Below are 17,271 nucleotides of genomic sequence, written 5' to 3'. Positions count from 1 at the left end.
GAGAGGGAGAGAGAGAAACATAAATGATGAGAGAGAATCATGGATCGACTGCCTCCTGCACGCCCCCTACTGGGGATCGAGCCCACAGCATGGGCATGTGCCCTTGACCAGGAATCGAACCTGTGACCTCCTGGTTCATAGGTCGACGCTCAACCACTGAGCCATGCCGGCCAGCTGGGGAATTAACATTTAAAAATTAATTATTAAAAGGAAAAATTACTACCTTGGGGAAGATGCTTAAAAAATACTTGTTGGGCCCTGGTTGGTTTGGCTCAGTGGCTAGAGCATCAGCCTGCGGACTGAAGGGTTCTGGGTTCGATTCTGGTCAGGGGCATATGCCCGGGTTGTGGGCTCGATCCCCAGTGGGGGGTGTGCAGGAGGCGGCCAACCGGCGATTCTCTCTCATCATTGATGTTTCTGTCTCTCCCTCTCCCTTCGTCTCTGAAATCAATAAAAATATATTTTAAAAAAAAATACTTGTTGGATGGCAGAGAAGTTGAATCAAGAGACTGGTTCTTCATTGTTCCAGGAAAGCTCATCAGATATCAATGCCAATGTAAAAACGTGTGCAGAGTCAACCAGTCTTAGAGCGGGCATACTAATTTTTAAAAATATATATATTTTATTGATTTTTTAAAGAGAGGAAGGGATAGGGATAGAGAGTTAGAAACATTGATCAGGGCTAATTTTTAAAGGACTTTCAAAAACTGTGTGTTGAAATGTACGTGAAAAATACATGTAACTGTATTGCTGGAATTCATATAAAAATAGTCTATCAGCCCTGACCAGTTTGGCTCAGTGGATAGAGCGTTGGTCTGTGGACTCAAGGGTCCCAGGTTCGATTCCGGTCAAGGGCATGTACCTTGGTTGCGGGCACATCCCCAGTGGGGAGTGTGCAGGAGGCAGCTAATCGGTGTTTCTCTCATCGATGTTTCTAAGTCTCTATCCCTCTCCCGTCCTCTCTGTAAAAAATCAATAAAATATATTTTTAAAAAATAGTCTATCAGAAAACACTTTCCTCGTACTGATTAGGGAATAATCACAAATCTTTACTTTTCTAGCTGTTAGGAATATGGCTCATAACGTTTGAAGAAGTCATAAACTAGGACCCTTAAAAGAAAAAAACACACAAAAAACTCGTGTGTGTGTGTGTGTGTGTGTGTGTGTGTGTGTGTGTGTGTAACTAGGACCACACCGCCACCATGTGGCCATCTGGGGAAATGCAGGCTGGGACTGGGATAGTGCAGAATCCAGGTGGGATGATCCTGAAGGGTCAAGATAAAATATTCTGCCCTGGCCGGTTTGGCTCAGTGGGCAGAGCGTTGGCCTATGGACTGAAGGGTCTCGGGTTCAATTCCGGTCTAGAGCATGTACCTCGGTTGCAGGCTTGATCCCCAGCCCTGGTCTGGTTGGGGCCCTGTGGGAGACAACCAATCGATGTTTCTCTCTCCTCCTCCTCCTCCTCCTCCTCCTCCTCCTCCTCCTTCTCCCTTTCACTCTCTCTCTCTTAAAAAAAGAGGGGGAAACAGGTATTAAAGATAATAAGTAAATTACCAACATAGACACTATCACTGATTCTAACATGAACATGGCTCACAACTGATGACATCTTAGAGTCAGTGACATGTTAGAAAGCCTTGAGGCTATGAAAAATGTAGATCAGGGTACACTGTGGGGGAGAATGGCTGCCATGTTCCACAGGGTGGTCAGGGTTGACTTCACTCAGAAGGTGACATTTAAGCAAAAATTTGAAGGAGGAGAGAGAGCAGGGCTTTCTGGAGGGAAAACTCTCAGGCAGATCAGCCTGTGCAAAGGTCCTGAGGCAGGAGCATGTCTCGGGTGTCTGAGGAAGAGCAAGGAGGCCAGTGTGGCTGAATTGGGGTGAGTGAGGCAGAGCGGGAAGAGCTGACAGCAGGGAGGGAGTGGGACCAAATCAGGTAGGGCCTTTCCATTCTGTAATGCCACTGGTACCTCTGCTCCTTTGACCCCACCCTTTTGCTTTCTCTGTTTCCTTCACCTCCACTTCCTTCTTCAAACGCATAGCTTCTACGGTGAACCACCATGATCGAGTCCTTGCGCACATAACTCGGACCCCCTTGCCCGGTGAGCAGGAACTCCCTGCCTTCTTGTGCCCGTTCGCTCCCAGCTGAGCTTGCGAGAGAAAGGACTTCAGACGGGCGACAGCAGAAATCAAGGGGACACTCAGAAGCAACCCACCATTCTCTTCTCCCGTCGCCAAGAAATCATTTTTTCACTTTCTCTTTCTCAGCCTCCAGGACCCCTTCCTCTCTTCATTCTCACTTCTTCTTTTTCTGCAAAAAAACAAAATAGAAGCGACCCCAGGGACATCCCCAGCCCATGCACAGAGGGCCTCACGCGGCTGCCCCTGCCATGGCCGTGTTTGGACAAGCGGTAAGAGGCCAACCCTCCACTCAGGCGCCGACTCCCTTCCCCTGTCCCTACTCAAAACGTTCCCTCTTGCGATATTTCCTCCTCTCTCTTGCATCATTATTTGCACAACCCTCGAGCCTTTGTTCCTTTAGGATCTCCCTGAATGTCCCCCCTTCCTCAGGGTGCTGCTGAGGAAGATTTCTGAAACTTGGGGGGATCTTAGACCCACCTCTTTGTCTGCCTGTGACACCCCCACCTTTGTAACTCCATCCTTAAGATCCCTTTCCTCCAGGGTCCACCTAAGGGACTTTCCGGCTACACCAACCTAAACACACACACACACACACACACAGAGAAAAACCCAAGTTCAAGAGTTGGGGTCCCCACCATCCCAAAAGCAGATCCTCCAGCCGTCAGATGACGGTAGCCTTGGCGGACATCTGTCTGCAACCCCGTGGCCAAGCTGCTTTCAAATTTCTAACTCAGGGAGGTCACAGAAGAGAACGTGGTTATTTCTGTCTTAAACCACTCCATTTTGAGGTGATTTGTTACACAGCATTAGCTGACTAGTACACCCACCCCAGTCTGCTTTTCTGTAGGGTTTTCCAAGTCTTGTAAATGAAAAGAGCATTTACAGGGTTGTAATAATGTAAACATTCTATTGTGTTTCTGGCAATCATCTCTGTATTCTTTTAAGCTCTTTTTCTGGCCCTGGTCGGGGTGGCTCAGTGGTTAGAGCATCAGCCTGTACACTGAAGGGTCTTGAGTTTGATTCCCGGTCAAGGGCACGTACCTGGATTGCAGGTTTGATCCCCAGCCCCAGTTAGGGTTCATGCGGGAGGCAACCAATCGATGTGTCTCTCTCACATCAATGTTTCTCTCTCTCTCTCTCTCTCCACCTCTTTCTCTCTCTCCTCCCCTCCTTCCCTCCCTTTCACTCACTCTAAAAATCAATGAAAATTGATAACAACAACAAAAAGACTCACAAAGACAAAATGCATAAGTAAATGTAATTGAGTGATAAAAATTGGAAACCAAGGAAGAATTCATGTGATTCATTTTATGTGACATTCAAGAATAGGTGAAACTAATCTGTGGCCGTAGCCATCAGGGTACTCGTCTGGGGGACACTGACTGGGAGACAGCGACAGAGAGCTTTCTGGGGAGCAGGAAATGTGTTACATCTTGATCCGGTATATACATAAAAACCCAGTAAGCTGATCACATAAATGCTCCTAAGTTAAAGGGTGAAGTACATGATGTTGGCAACTTACTTGAAATATATAATGAGAGCAGATAGGTTGCTGGATGGATAGAGGGACGTCCGGATAGACATATAATGAAGGAAGTCAGGCATAGTATGTTAATCGCAGCAGCCAGGTGGTGAGTAAGGGGGTTCGCTGTGTAACTCTTTCAACGTTGCTTCAAAATCTTCATAACAGTATGTCAGGGAAAAGAAATGAAGCCATTGCCCTGGCCGGTTTGGCTCAGTGGATAGAGCGTCGACCTGCAGACTCAAGGGTCCCAGGTTCGATTCCGGTCAAGGACACGTGCCCAGGTTGTGGGCTCGACCTGCAGTGGGGAGCATGCAGGACGCAGCCAATCAGTGATTTTCCTCTCATCATTGATGTTTCTATCTCTCTCCCTTTCCTTCCTCCCTGAAATTAATAAAAATGTATTTAAAAATAAAAAGAAATAAAGCCATAGTGCCGTGTACTTAAGATTTGTGCAGCCCTAACCGGTCTGGTTCAGTGGATAGAGCGTCGGCCAGAGGACTGAAGGGTCCCAGGTTCGATTCCGGTCAAGGGCATGTACCTTGGTTGCGGGCACATCCCCAGTGGGGGGTGGGTGTGCAGGAGGCAGCTGATCGATGTTTCTGTCTCATTGATGTTCCTAACTCTCTATCCCTCTCCCTTCCTCTCTGTGGAGAAATCAATAAAATATATTTAAAAAAATGATTTGTGCAGTTCAACCCTAGCCGGTGTTGCTCAGCAGTTAGAGGGTTGGCCCGTGCACTGAAGGATCCCGGGTTCGATTCCCAGTCAAGGGCATGTACCTGGGTTGCAGGTTCAATCCCAGCCCCAGTTGGAGTTCATGCGGGAGGCAACCAATCGATGTGTCTCTCTCACATTAATGGTTCTCTCCCCCTTCTCTCTCTCCCTCCCTCCTTCCCTCCCTTCCTCTGTTTCTTCCTTCCACTCTCTCTAAAAATCAATGGAAAGCCCTAACCGGTTTGGCTCAGTGGATAGAGCGTTGGCCTGAGGACTGAAAGGTCCCAGGTTCGATTCCGGTCAAGGGCATGTGCCTTGGTTGCGGGCACATCCCCGGTGGGGGGTATGCAGGAGGCAGCTGATTGATGTTTCTCTCTCATCGATGTTTCTAACTCTCTATCCCTCTCCCTTCCTCCCTGTAAAAAATCAATAAAAAATATATTTTAAAAAATCAATGGAAAAAATATGTTTGGGTGAGGATTAAAAAAAAAAAAAAAAAAAGGTTTGTGCATTTTAGCCCTGGCTGGGTAGCTCAGTTGGTTAGAGCGTCATCCTGACTGATACACCAACGTTGCAGGGTGCTCTAACCAATGTGCTACCCGGCCAGGACTATGCTTTTTCAGGTGGTGGTGGGGCTGTAGGCGATTTTTGTGTTGCAGTTATTTTCCCAATAAAACAGAGGTCTGTGTGTGTGTGTGTGGGGGGGGGGGTTCTTACCCTCTGGAGGTCCCACCTGACAGGGGAAGGAGGAAGTCAGGTCTGGTCCTCTCTCCCTTCCCCCAGCCCTTCCATCAACTCCGCACCCACCGCTTCGCTTGCTCAAGAAAACCCTTGTGGTTAATGAATCTCAGAAAAGGGAAGTGGAAGTGACACGCTAAAGCCGGAGGCGCTCACAGATGGGGGCTGGGGGTGCAGGAGACACCCCCCCACACACACACAGGTCATCACCGCCACCAAAGTTGGGAGTGAGGCGCGACAGTGACACTGGATAATGCTTCTGCAAACTCCAAAAATACTCCGCACATCCGTCCACAAACACCCCCACTCCCCGCTTCCTCCTGTGTCACACACACACCCCGCCCCCCAGGGGCTCAGGCCGCTGTCACCTCCAAAGCCCGAGGTGGGCGGTGAGCAGGGCGGAGTCTCAGGAGAGAGAAAAAGGAGCTGGGGAGTCAGGGCCCACACCCGTCCCCAGAGATGTCACTGCCACCACCCCCGCTGCTGCTGCTGCTGCTGCTGCCGCCACTGCTGACCGCGGGGCCCGCCGGCGCCGCGCTGATCCGGTACTGGGGACCCCCACCCCCAAACCTGGGACGGACTCTCCCCTCCTTCCCCTTCACGGGACTCTCCACCCCAGGGGCACCACCCTGCCGTGTCCTAAGACCCCACTGATTTTTTTTTTTTTTAGAGAGAGAGACTGGAAGGGAGGGAGGGGAGGGAGAGAGAGAGAAACATCGATGTGAGAGAGACACATCCACTGGTTGCCTCCTGCAGGCGCCCTGACTGTGGCTGGGATGAACCTGCAGAACCCTGGTAGGTGCCCTTGACCGGGAATGGAACCCCCGACCCTGCAATTTGCAGGCCACTCCCTAACCACTGAGCAGCACTCACCAGGGCAGACCCCAGCCCTTTTATTTTATTTTTTTAAATATATTTTATTGATTTTTTACAGACAGGAAGGGAGAGGGAGAGAGAGTTAGAAACATCGATGAGAGAGAAGCATCCACCAGCTGCCTCCTGCATGCCCCCTACTGGGGATGTGCCCGCAACCAAGGTACACGCCCTTGACCGGAATCGAACCTGGGACCCTTGAGTCTGCAGGCCGATGCTCTATCCACTGAGCAAAACCGGTCAGGGCAGACCTCAGCCCTTTTAGTCCAAGATCCTCCAGCCCCGAAACCCTTGACTGGGGACCCTCCCCTCTTCTCCCTTCATGGTCTGGGGAGCTCTGATGAGCTGGTACTGGGGTCTCCAGGCGGTGAAACACCTCCCCGCAGGGACAGGGACCCAGGTCCGGGACCTATAGGCGGACACTCCCTCTGACTCGCATCTTCCAAATTGTTCGGGTCTCAGTAAGCCCAGTTTTGGGGGACCCCGATGATCCCCCCCAATCCGGCCAGTGCCACCCCAATCTCTCCCTTCCTCTCCCCACCCGCAGAAACTCCGGATGGGGAGGAGGGGTGCACTGCTCCAGGAGCCCTTTTCCCCACTTCACATTCCTGAGTCTCTCAAGGGCCAGTCAGGGAGTCACGGGGATGGGGGGTGGGGTGGGGGGTGGAGGGGAGCAAGGCAGTGAGGGGGGCAGGGCTCCAGGAGTGACTACAGGCAGGTACAAGAGCTAGCACTGCACCCGAGGTTGGCTAACCTGCTCGTGTTACCTAATAGGTCATGGCCCTTATTCCCCAAGTCCGGCCGTCCGTAGAGAGTGATTCTCTGAGTGTTGTCCAGCCAACAGCACCCCGACTTCGCAGGCCCCTCCCAGATCTGCTCCACCAGAAGCTAAGCGCTTGGAACTTTTAAAAGTGCTTGTATTGCCCTAACCGTTTGGCTCAGTGGATAGAGCCTTGGTTGTGGGCACATCCCCAGAAGGGAGTGTGCAGGAGGCAGCTGATGGATGTTTCTCTCTCATCAATGTTTCTAACTCTCTATCCCTCTCCCTTCCTCTCTGTAAAAAATCAATAAAATATATTTAAAAAAATAAATAAATAAAAGTGCTTGTATTGATTTTAGAGAGAGAGGACGGGAGCGGAGAGAGGAAGAGAGAGAAACATTGATGTGAGAGCAGAACAGCAATCTGTTGCCTCCTGCACACCCCGCCCCCACCCCCACACCAGGGATCAAGCCTGCAACCCGGGCATGTGCCCCGACCGGGAATCGAACCGGCAACTTCCTGGTGCATGGGATGATGCTCAACCAATTGAGCCACACCGGCCGGGCTATTTAAACATCTTGCTTCTGACCATTTTACATTTCACATCAGGTTGTTGATATGTCTGGAATGTGTCTATAATAATAATCTATAATAATAAAAGCATAATATGCTAATTAGACTGGACGACCTTCCGGACGAAGCTGGGGCTGCGAGGGAAGCCCGGGTCCCGGTGCCAGAGGAAAGCCGGTGCCAGAAGCTGGGGGGGAAGGAAGGCCTACTCTTGCATGAATTTCGTGCATCGGGCCTCTAGTTTTAGTATAAAGAGTGAAATTGGGATTTGGTGCTTATATCTCCCCCCCACCCCCAATGGTGGGAGAAACAGTCTCCAATGCCATCAACTAAAGCATGTGAGGATTTTTTAAATAAAGACTAGTTTTATGTAGGGTCTTTGGAAACCTTTGTGAGTGTTATTTTATGTTCATTGGAACGGGTCTCTTACGGAAAGCTTTTGGGGTGGGTCTGTTTCGGCTGGTTTGCTCTTGTAAAGTCTTGGGGAAATGTGCCATCATGGTCTGGTCGGTGTTTGGTAGCGTTTCTGGTAATGACTGTTCCTGTCTGTAGGGCCACGAAGATGTTTGCTTTGCATCATATTCTACTAGAGGCCTGGTGCATTTGTGCACCAGTGGGGTCCCTCAGCCTGGCCTGCGGGATCGGGCTGAAATCGGCTCTCCGACATCCCCCAAGGGGTTCCGGATTGCAAGAGGGCGCAGGCCAGGCCGAGGGACTCCAGGGCCGGGGAGGGACCCGGGAGTGCTCCAGGGCATGTCACTCAGTCCCAATGGGCCTGACCCCAGCAGCAAGCTAACCTACCGGTGGGACTGTCTGCCCCTGGTGGTCAGTGCACGTCATAGCAAGCAGTTGAGTGGCCTTAGCATACCATTAGCATATTACGCTTTGATTGGTTGAACGGACGACCAGACAACTGGCCACTTAGCATATTAAGCTTTTATTATAGAGGATCTGGGAAAGACTGATAGAAGGTCTATGGCAGGGGTTCTCAACCTGTGGGTCGCGACCCCTTTGGAGGTCGAACGACCCTTTCACAGGGTCGCCTAAGACCATCGGAAAACACATATATAATTACATATTGTTTTTGTGATGAATCGCTATGCTTTTATTATGTTCCATTTGTCACAATGAAATTGGGGGTCACCACAACATGAGGAGCTGTATGAAAGGGTCGCGGCGTTAGGAAGGTTGAGAACCACTGGTCTATGGGAAGGGTACCTTCCTAGTTGTCCCTATCCTCCTCCCCACAGGATCCCTCTTCGCCGAGTCTACGCCAGGAGCAGGACCCCGAACCCACTGAGGGGATGGGGGAGCCCAGAAGAGCCCCTCGGGCTGGGGGCCCCATCCCCGGGGGGCAAGTCCGCCTTTGTGCCTCTCTCCAATTACATGAACGTGAGTGTCAGTCCCCCACAGCCCCGCTCTCCGGCCCTCAAGTCAAGTTCTTCACTCACCCTCCTCCTTTTCCTTGTTTTGCCCTTAGGCCCAGTATTATGGGAACATTGGGCTGGGGACGCCTCCCCAGAACTTCTCTGTCGTCTTTGACACTGGCTCCTCCAACCTCTGGGTCCCGTCCAGGAGATGCAGCTTCTTCAGTCTGCCCTGCTGTGAGCTTCCGTGGGGGCGGAGAATAAGGATGAGTGGGGTTCAAGGGAGAAGGGGGCTAGGCCTTAGCTTCCCAAGGGATTTGGGGGCACCCTTCTCTTCTGACACGCCCTTGCAAGGGAGACTCTGCTCCCCAGTGACAGGCCCCTGACCTTCTGACCTTCTGACCTTCTGACCTAGGGTTCCACCACCGCTTTGACCCCAAAGCCTCCAGCACCTTCAAGCCCAACGGGACCAAGTTCGCCATTCAGTATGGCTCTGGGCGGCTAAGCGGCATCCTGAGTGAGGACAAGCTGACCGTGAGTGACCTTGATCCCAGGAAGGCTTGAAGCTGGGCGAACCCCAATGTCTAAGATGGTCTGGCTTAGGGAGGGGCTTGAGGAGGCGGAGCTTCCTGGGGAGATGGGCAGGGCTTCCCGGGTAAAGGGGTGGGGATCCTTAGGGTGGGTGGGTGGGGCGGGGAGGGGGGGGGGGGGGGGGAGGACTGAAGCTCCCCGGGCAGCTGGAGTTGTTTCCCGACGTTCCCCGGATTCAGGCCTTAGTTGGGGACCCCTCGGGGATATAAGGGAAATGTCCTCGCAGAAATAACTCGCCCCATTTGACTCTTGCCCCTAGATTGGGGGGATCATGAATGCATCCGTGGTTTTCGGGGAGGCGCTGTGGGAGCCCAGCCTGGCCTTCGTGTTTGCCCACTTTGATGGGATACTGGGCCTCGGTTTTCCCGTTCTGGCCGTGGGAGGGGTTCGGCCGCCACTGGACACGCTGGTGGACCAAGGTCTGCTGGACAAGCCTGTCTTCTCCTTCTACCTCAACAGGTAATGTGGGCGGGTCTACCTTCCCGTGAGGCCCCGCCCGCCTTCAGGAAATCTCTGAGCTCCTCTCTGTATAGGTTTAGGACGTCATCCACCCAGCACAGCAAGGTCACATGACCCAAATAAGAAACACCTGATGCCCTAGCCCAGTGGTTCTCAACCTTCCTAACGCCGCGACCCTTTCATACAGTTCCTCATGTTGTGGTGACCCCCAATTTCATTGTTACAAATCGAACATAATGAAAGCATAGTGATTCATCACAAAAACAATATGTAATTATATAGGTGTTTTCCGATGGTCTTAGGCGACCCCTGTGAAAGGGTCGTTCGACCCCCAAAGGGGTCACGCCCCACAGGTTGAGAACCGCTACCCTAACGGGTTTGGCTCAGTGGATAGAGCGCCGGCCTGTGAACTGAAAGGTCCCAGGTTCGATTTCGGTCAAGGGCACATGCCCGGGTTGTGGGCTCCATCCCCAGTAGGGGGCATGCAGGAGGCAGCCGATCCATGATTCTCTCTCGTCATGGATGTTTCTATCTCCCTCTCCCTCTTCCTTCCTCTCTGAAATCAATAAAAATATATTTAAAAAAAATAAGAAGAAACACCTGACCCCGATAAATAAGTCCCACTCACTAAGCAACACCCAAAAATATACTCAGGAAACTCATCATCAGTTAAAAAGCTCCGTGTTTCCAACTCAGATCGGGAAATTCCACGCCCGACCCAGTCAAATACTCAAGTTAAGAATCCTTCTCCAGCCGAAACTGGTTTGGCTCAGTGGATAGAGCGTTGGCCTGCAGACTGAAAGGTCCCGGGTTCGATTCCGGTCAAGGGCATATACCTGGGTTGCGGGCACATCCCCAGTAGGAGATGTGCAGAAGGCAGCTGATTGATGTTTCTAACTCTCTATTTCTCTCCCTTCCTCCCTGTAAAAATCAATATATATATATTTTTAAAAAGAGAATCCTTCTTCACCATAATGAAAGCCCGCCTTCCATTGTAGAACACTCCAGAAGTCAGGAACTGCCCATATTTTAAAAATACATTTTTCTTGATCTCAAAGAAGGAAGAAGGAGAGAGAAACATCAACGATGAGAATCATTGACTGGCTGCCCCTGCAGGCCTCCCACTGGGGATGGAGCCCGCAACCTGGGCATGTGCCCTTGACGGGAACTGAACCCAGGAAACTGCAGTCCACAGGCCAACACTCTATCCACTGAGCCAAACCAGCCAGGGCAGGAATTGCTCGTTTTAATCCGAGAAGACCCATTTACCTCTTAGGAAGCTCAGCTTTATGCTCAGACAGTCCAGGGGCCTCCCCCTTCCTGCCCAGGCCCATCTCCCACAGACAGAAAATCCTACACCCATTCAGTGATTCTGACCTTAACCTACTCAGGAGTCACCCACTTAGTAGATCCTGCCCTCCCACACCTCCAGGAAGACCCGCCCCCACCCCCATCACTCTCAGCCAACTCAGGAAAGCTATGGCCTCTGAATTGCAAGACATGGAATTCAAATAGTCTCCCCATCCACTAGGAAGCCACCCCACTCTACCACAATCACATACACCTTCAGAGTCAGGCCAGAAACCCCAATGCTCTACTTAAATCCACGCCGCACCGCCTGCCCCCCACTCTGTCCCCCACTCTGCCCCCACAAGGAACATTTGAGATCTTGCTCCCTGGCCTATGGTGTCAGTTTTAGCTCAAATAAACTCATTAAAATTTACTCCCAAAGGTTCTACCTCCCCCAGCCAAATCAGGAAGTCCCACTCCCACCCCAGGCAGCCTGCAAGACCATAAAATCCTCAACACTGCCCTGGTCGGTTTGGCTCAGTGGATAGAGCATCGGCCTGCAGACCAAAGGGTCTCGGGTTCGATCCCCACTAGGGGGCGTGCCGGAGGCGGCCAATCCATGATTCTCTCTCATGGATGATGTTTCTATGTCTCTATCCCTCTCCCTTCCTCTCTGAAATCAATAACAATATATATATATATATATATATATATATATATATATATATATATATATATTTTAAATCCTCATCAGCAAGAAATGCTGCACTTCTTCTCACTTCCAGTTCCAACACGGAGGCCCTGCCTGCATCTCACTGCACAGCTAGAGCCCAGAAACCACCCCATTGTCAGAAAGTCCCTCCCTTGGCCACTGGGGGGGGGGTGGGGGCTGGGGGCGGCTGGCAGGGCAAACTCCAGTGACACTGCAGCACTCTTGTCTCTGCAGGGACACTGAAGCGGCCGAAGGAGGAGAGCTGGTTCTGGGTGGTTCGGACCCAGCACACTACATCCCACCCCTCACCTACGTCCCAGTCACGGTCCCTGCCTACTGGCAGATCCACATGGAGCGGTGAGGGACCTGCCTGCTAGGTTGGCAGGGGTGGGTGTTGGGGGGCGGGGGTGTTGAGATTGCTCTCCAGTGTCCTGGCGGGAAGGGAGCTGGTGGCTGGGCTCCTGGGTCTGAGGGAGGAGGGGCTGGGGGCCTGGGCTCCTGGGTCTGAGAGAGGAGGGGCTGGGGGCCTGGACTCCTGGGTCTGAGGGAGGAGGGTTGGGGGCCTGGACCCCTGGGTCTGAGGGAGGAGGGGCTGGGGGCCTGGACTCCTGGGTCTGAGGGAGGAGGGGCTGGGGGCCTGGACTCCTGGGTCTGAGGGAGGTGGGGCTGGGGGCCTGGGCTCCCGGGTCTGAGGGAGGAGGGCTGGGGGCCTGGACTCCTCCAACACTGGCTCTAATGACTGCCCCTTCTACATCACAGTGTGACGGTGGGCACAGGGCTGACTCTTTGTGCCCAGGGCTGTCCTGCCATTCTGGACACAGGCACATCTCTCATCACGGGACCCACTGAGGAGATCCGGGCCCTGCACAGAGCCATCGGGGGGTTCCCCCTGTTGGGGAAGGTGAGGACCCAGTGTCTGCTGGGGGAGGGCTGGGGAGGCTGATAGGGGTTTAATGGCAGAACCTGAGCAGGATGCTGGGGCCCACAGGTGACAACTGGGTGGCCAGGAGGCATTCAGGGCAGACGGCACCGGGCGGTGTGACCGGCCGGGGGAAGTGGGAGGAAGCAGGACACCTCCCACGCGTCTGCACTGAGTGACTCAGTGGAAGGGAGGGGATGATGACAGAGGTCTGTGCAGGACTGGATGGGAGTGAGAAGGCTAGGGGTCCCGGGGCTGTCGGGGGGACGCGTGGAAGAAGCTCAGGCACCACATTTAGGGGCCACCAGCCCTCAGACAGTAATCACAGCCATGGAAAGCTGAGACAGAAGGGGTCCCAGGAACATCCTGGGGGAACAACCCCCTGGAGCGAAAGTGGGGACAGGACAGGAGCAGCCAGAGGCAGGAAGGAGCGCCTGGAGGGGGGAGGCTCCCGGAAGCCACACCAAGGGTGTTTCCCGCATGGAGTGGGGTTCGGTGCAACCTAAGAGCTGCCCCCACGTCCACCTCCGGCCTTGCTGTGCCCGGGTCCTTCCAGGTCTGAATTTCTGTGACTCCATCCCTGTGCTCTTTGGCGCTTCTGAGGGTGGAGAAAACTCAGTTGCTGAGGTTCCAGTGAACGCCTAGGACGTCTGTAGGCCTGTAATGAGCTAAAGGAACTGGGAGGTCACAGGGGTTGTGGCTGTGCGTGGCCCAGGGTGGCTCTGTGATCTTGGACAGGCCACTTAACATTCCTTGGCCTCAGTTTCCCAATCTCTAAAATGGGGTTACTAATGCCCACTTCTCAGGTGTGTTTTGAGGACTGAATCGATACATCCACTTAAGGTGCTTGGAACAGCGCCTTGATGCCTGTCTGTTGATGTTATCATCAGCCCTGTTCTCAGAATTTCCTGTCTTCCCGACGAGGTCATTCCTATTGGTTTTTCAGGAAGAGAAACGTCTAGGGTTGTTAATAATAGTCAAATACTGTATTATTTGGACCTTGGGAGTGGTGGAAATTGAGGTACACTGGAGGGGGCACCTACCCCATCCATCGAAAAGGGTAGCTCTCAGCTACGCAGCTCCAGCCAAGGGTTGCTCTCCGGGGAAAGCCAGATCGCTGGTTTTTTGAAAGCCCCTGGCTTGTAGATAATAATAGCACTCACTATGTGTCAGGCATTTTCCCAAGCGAACTCGCTTCTTTGTCACACAAGGTGAGTATTATCACCGTCTACATGTTCAGATTGGGAACTGAGCAGAGAGAGGTTAAGGAACGTGTATAAGGTTGCACAGCAGCGGGATCCATAGGATACAACCTGTACCGCGCTGGCATACAGGTGGTAATGAATTTTTAAACCATTTTAGCCTGGCCCATGTGGCTCAGTGGTTGAGCAAAGACCACAGTTCCATTCCTGGTCCCGGCGAGGGCTGGATCCCCAGTAGGGAGCGTGCAGGAGGCAGCCAATCAATGAGTCTCTCTTATCATTGATGTTTCTATCTCTCTCTCCAACTCCCTTCCTCTCTGAAATCAATAAAAATATTTTAGCCCTAGCTGGCGTGGCTCAGTAGATAGAGTTTCCGCCTTCAGACTGAAGGATCGCAGGTTCGATTCCCGTCAAGGGCACATACGTGGGTTTCCGGGCTCAATCCCCAGTAGGGGGCATGCAGAAGGCAGCCAATCAATGATTCTCATCATTGATGTTTCTAGCTCTCTTCCTCTCCCTTCCTCTCTGAAATCAATAAAAATATTATTTTAAAAAATCTTTCAAAAATCACTTTAGACCCAGTGTAAGACAAATTAAATACACCTGGGCACTCCAAAACGGGCTACCAGGTTTTTTTTTTTAATGTCTCTTTTAAAAAAATTATGACTTTAGAGAGAGTGGAAGGTTGAGGGAGAGATAGAAACATCCATGAGAGGGCAACATCAACTGTCTCCCGCACGCCCCCTACTGGGGATTGAGCGCGCAACCCAGGCATGTGCCCTGATGGGGAATAGAACTGGTGACCTCTAGGTGAGTGGGCTGATGCTCAACCATTGGGCCACACCGGCTGGGTAAGGGCCACCAGTTTTTGATCTACAATTAGACAGAGGAAAAGAAGGTCTGATGCAACAGGAGGCCAGGGGCTGTGGCGACAAGCACACAGGGTAACAGAAGAGATGTGAAGGCTAGAGGAGGCAGCAGGGTCCGACTCCCAGGTTCCGAATACCCAGCTGCCCAGTCACCTACGGCCCTGGGGCCCTCACCTCCACTCGTCCCTCTCCTCCGCAGTACATCATCGAGTGCTCGATCATCCCCACGCTCCCTCCCGTGTCCTTCAGCCTCGGGGGTGTCTGGTTTAACCTCACCTCCCAGGACTACGTCATCCAGGTAGGCAGCGGTCAGAATGACGTCAGGGGGACGCGGTAAGTCGGGGGGAGGGGTCTCAAAGGGTGGAGCTGGGAGTAAGACCTCACACTCACAAGGACCGAGTAGGGGCCAGAGGAACCTGGACTGTGCCCCGGGGTAGCGGGCGGGGCGGAGCTCTGGCTTCCGGGGAAGCAGCAGGCTCGGTGGGCGTGACGCCCCCGGCGTGTCACCTTGCAGATCGCTCGGGGTGGCGCCCGCGTCTGTCTGCTAGGCTTCCAGGCCCTGGACGTGCCCCCGCCGAGCGGGCCCCTCTGGATCCTCGGCGATGTCTTCCTGCGCAGCTACGTGGCGGTCTTCGACCGCGGGGACGTGAAGAAAGGCGCCCGAGTGGGGCTGGCGCGCGCTCGCCCTCGCAGCGCCGGACCGCTCGGCAGGGGGCTCACGCAGGCGCAGTTCTCCCGACGACGCCCCGGTTAGACGCATGCGCACTGGGTGATAAGCCGAGGTCCCGCTACTCAATAAAAAATTCGCTATTTCCATTGAACCCACCTGAGTAGCTTCTATTTAAGTGCGCAATTTTGGGGGAGAAAAACTAGTGTCTGGCTCTCGGTAGTCGAGGAAAGGAAGGATAAAGGTATCGCTCCTTTTCTTCAGGGCTCGCGCTGGTGCGGGTGTCTTATACTACGAGTCCCATAAAGCCCTGCGCCTACACTGCCTCTCGTCAAAGGCTCCCGGCATCGCGGAGCATCACGGACGTTGTAGTTCGGGCAGTGTTCACGGCCTTGGGGGCGGGCGCAGACACAACATGCGTGGGAGGCGACAGGTCGCGGCGGCAGCGACAGGTGGCAGTGGGGGTTGGATGACATCGTAAAGAGTTTCCCGATTCTTATTCTAAGAGGAGGGGATATCGTTCCCGCAGACTTCATCTCCTGTTCCTCCTCTCTCTTCTTGGGTTCTCCGACCCCATAAAGGCGGGGCATGAAGCCCCTGGGTTGGGGGCGCTGTGCTGCCCCTCCTCCGGCGATGATGTCACTCCCCCTACGCAGCCTTTTGCTGCCCAGAGCTGGGTCACCCCTCCCCCCATCGCCAGCCCCGGATTCCCCCATCCCCGCCCCGCCTCGACTTGGGGTGAGTACAGAGAGGGGTAGAAGGCTCAGGGAACCGGGGCGGTGAGGCAGCCCAAATCCTAGTTGTGGAGGCGGGGGACTCGGGAGACGGGGACTCAGAAATTACAGCGGAGAGATTCCCCCTCAGTAACGATCTATTTGGGGGGGGGGGCGCAAGATGTTTGGAGGGTCTCGGGGGACCAAGGATCGTGGGCAGAGTCCCCACATTTTCAGCTTAGTATCTGGGAGACCTTCTTTCCTGGATTTGGAACCGACAGGAATGGGGAGAAGGAACAATATCCTAGAAGTCCCCCAATTCCAGGGCTTTGGGGAACGCGGAAGGGAGAGTTAGGAAGGGACGCAGAGGATGACAGGTGGGAGTTGGGAGCGTTCAGGAATGTTGTGCCTTGAGGACCTGGGAAAGGATGGTTTGGGAAGGAGAAGGGATGGGGAAACGATCTAAGGACGCGGACAGACATGGGCCTGCCCCAACCTGATGCCAGGGGCCAAAAATCAAGTCCACCTGCACTGGTCTCCTAACCGAGCCCTCATTATGCCTCCAGAAGTCCCCCACTCACTCCGGCCCTGCGTGGGTGGAGAATCCGAGCTCACAAATCCCCCACATACTCCGGGGGGCCTGGGACAGCCATGAGGGAGTGACGGCATCCAGTTTCCCAGGGCCTGATGGAACCTGGACCACCCGGTTACTCCTGGCCCCAGGCCGCCTCCCGCCTCTCATGGTCTCCATTCCAGGGTCTGGTGCCATACGCTCCCCTATCCAGCCCCCCACCCCCACCCCAGCCCGCACCTTCTCACACACCTGACCTTTGCAAAAAACGCTGATTTGGTAACTTGATCCCCTGCCTAGCTGCTGTCAAAAGCAGAAAATAAAAGTAGCATTGGGGTGGGGGGAGGAGGGAATGATAAGGGTGGATAGCTGACTAAGGTCCTCACCCTGGCCCCCACCCCCAGCCCCTAGTGCCTACCCAACCCCCTGACTTGCCCAGAGCCTCATTCAACTCAAGCCCAATCCCTCAGGTCAGGATTCACTGCTTTTGCCCGGGGCAGAGAGGAGTCGGAAGCCCCGATGTCTTTTCTCTGCCCTCCTGAGAAAAGGGCGGGGGTCCCGGCGGGGTCTTCAAGACTCGAGGGTATG

At 53.5% G+C, this 17,271-nt stretch overlaps 1 protein-coding gene across 1 annotated transcript; it reads left to right on the top strand.

The window, feature by feature from the left end:
* Positions 1-5,547: 5,547 nt before the first annotated feature.
* NAPSA (napsin A aspartic peptidase) lies at positions 5,548-15,548 on the top strand. Its single transcript, XM_070402625.1, has 9 exons — positions 5,548-5,665; positions 8,574-8,715; positions 8,804-8,927; positions 9,106-9,224; positions 9,541-9,740; positions 11,977-12,099; positions 12,502-12,643; positions 14,932-15,030; positions 15,247-15,548. The coding sequence occupies exons 1-9, from the start codon at positions 5,580-5,582 to the stop codon at positions 15,484-15,486; spliced, it is 1,275 nt and encodes a 424-aa protein (XP_070258726.1). The 5' UTR covers positions 5,548-5,579; the 3' UTR covers positions 15,487-15,548.
* The last annotated feature ends 1,723 nt before the right edge of the window (positions 15,549-17,271 follow it).

Source organism: Myotis yumanensis, unplaced genomic scaffold (genome assembly GCF_028538775.1).
Source record: "Myotis yumanensis isolate MYYU_CA2020_CCGP unplaced genomic scaffold, mMyoYum1.0.hap1 SCAF_23, whole genome shotgun sequence".
Classification (NCBI taxonomy): domain Eukaryota; kingdom Metazoa; phylum Chordata; class Mammalia; order Chiroptera; family Vespertilionidae; genus Myotis; species Myotis yumanensis.
This window is presented reverse-complemented; position numbering and strand designations above follow the sequence as displayed.

What these genes read in the sequence shown, in the direction of transcription:
- NAPSA (XM_070402625.1), top strand. Translation starts at nt 5,580, where the DNA reads ATGTCACTGCCACCACCCCCGCTGCTGCTGCTGCTGCTGCTGCCGCCA. An exon ending in TGAGTGAGGACAAGCTGACC is followed by an intron (nt 9,225 to 9,540) that starts GTGAGTGACCTT and finishes TCTTGCCCCTAG; the next exon opens with ATTGGGGGGATCATGAATGC. An exon ending in TTCTCCTTCTACCTCAACAG is followed by an intron (nt 9,741 to 11,976) that starts GTAATGTGGGCG and finishes TTGTCTCTGCAG; the next exon opens with GGACACTGAAGCGGCCGAAG.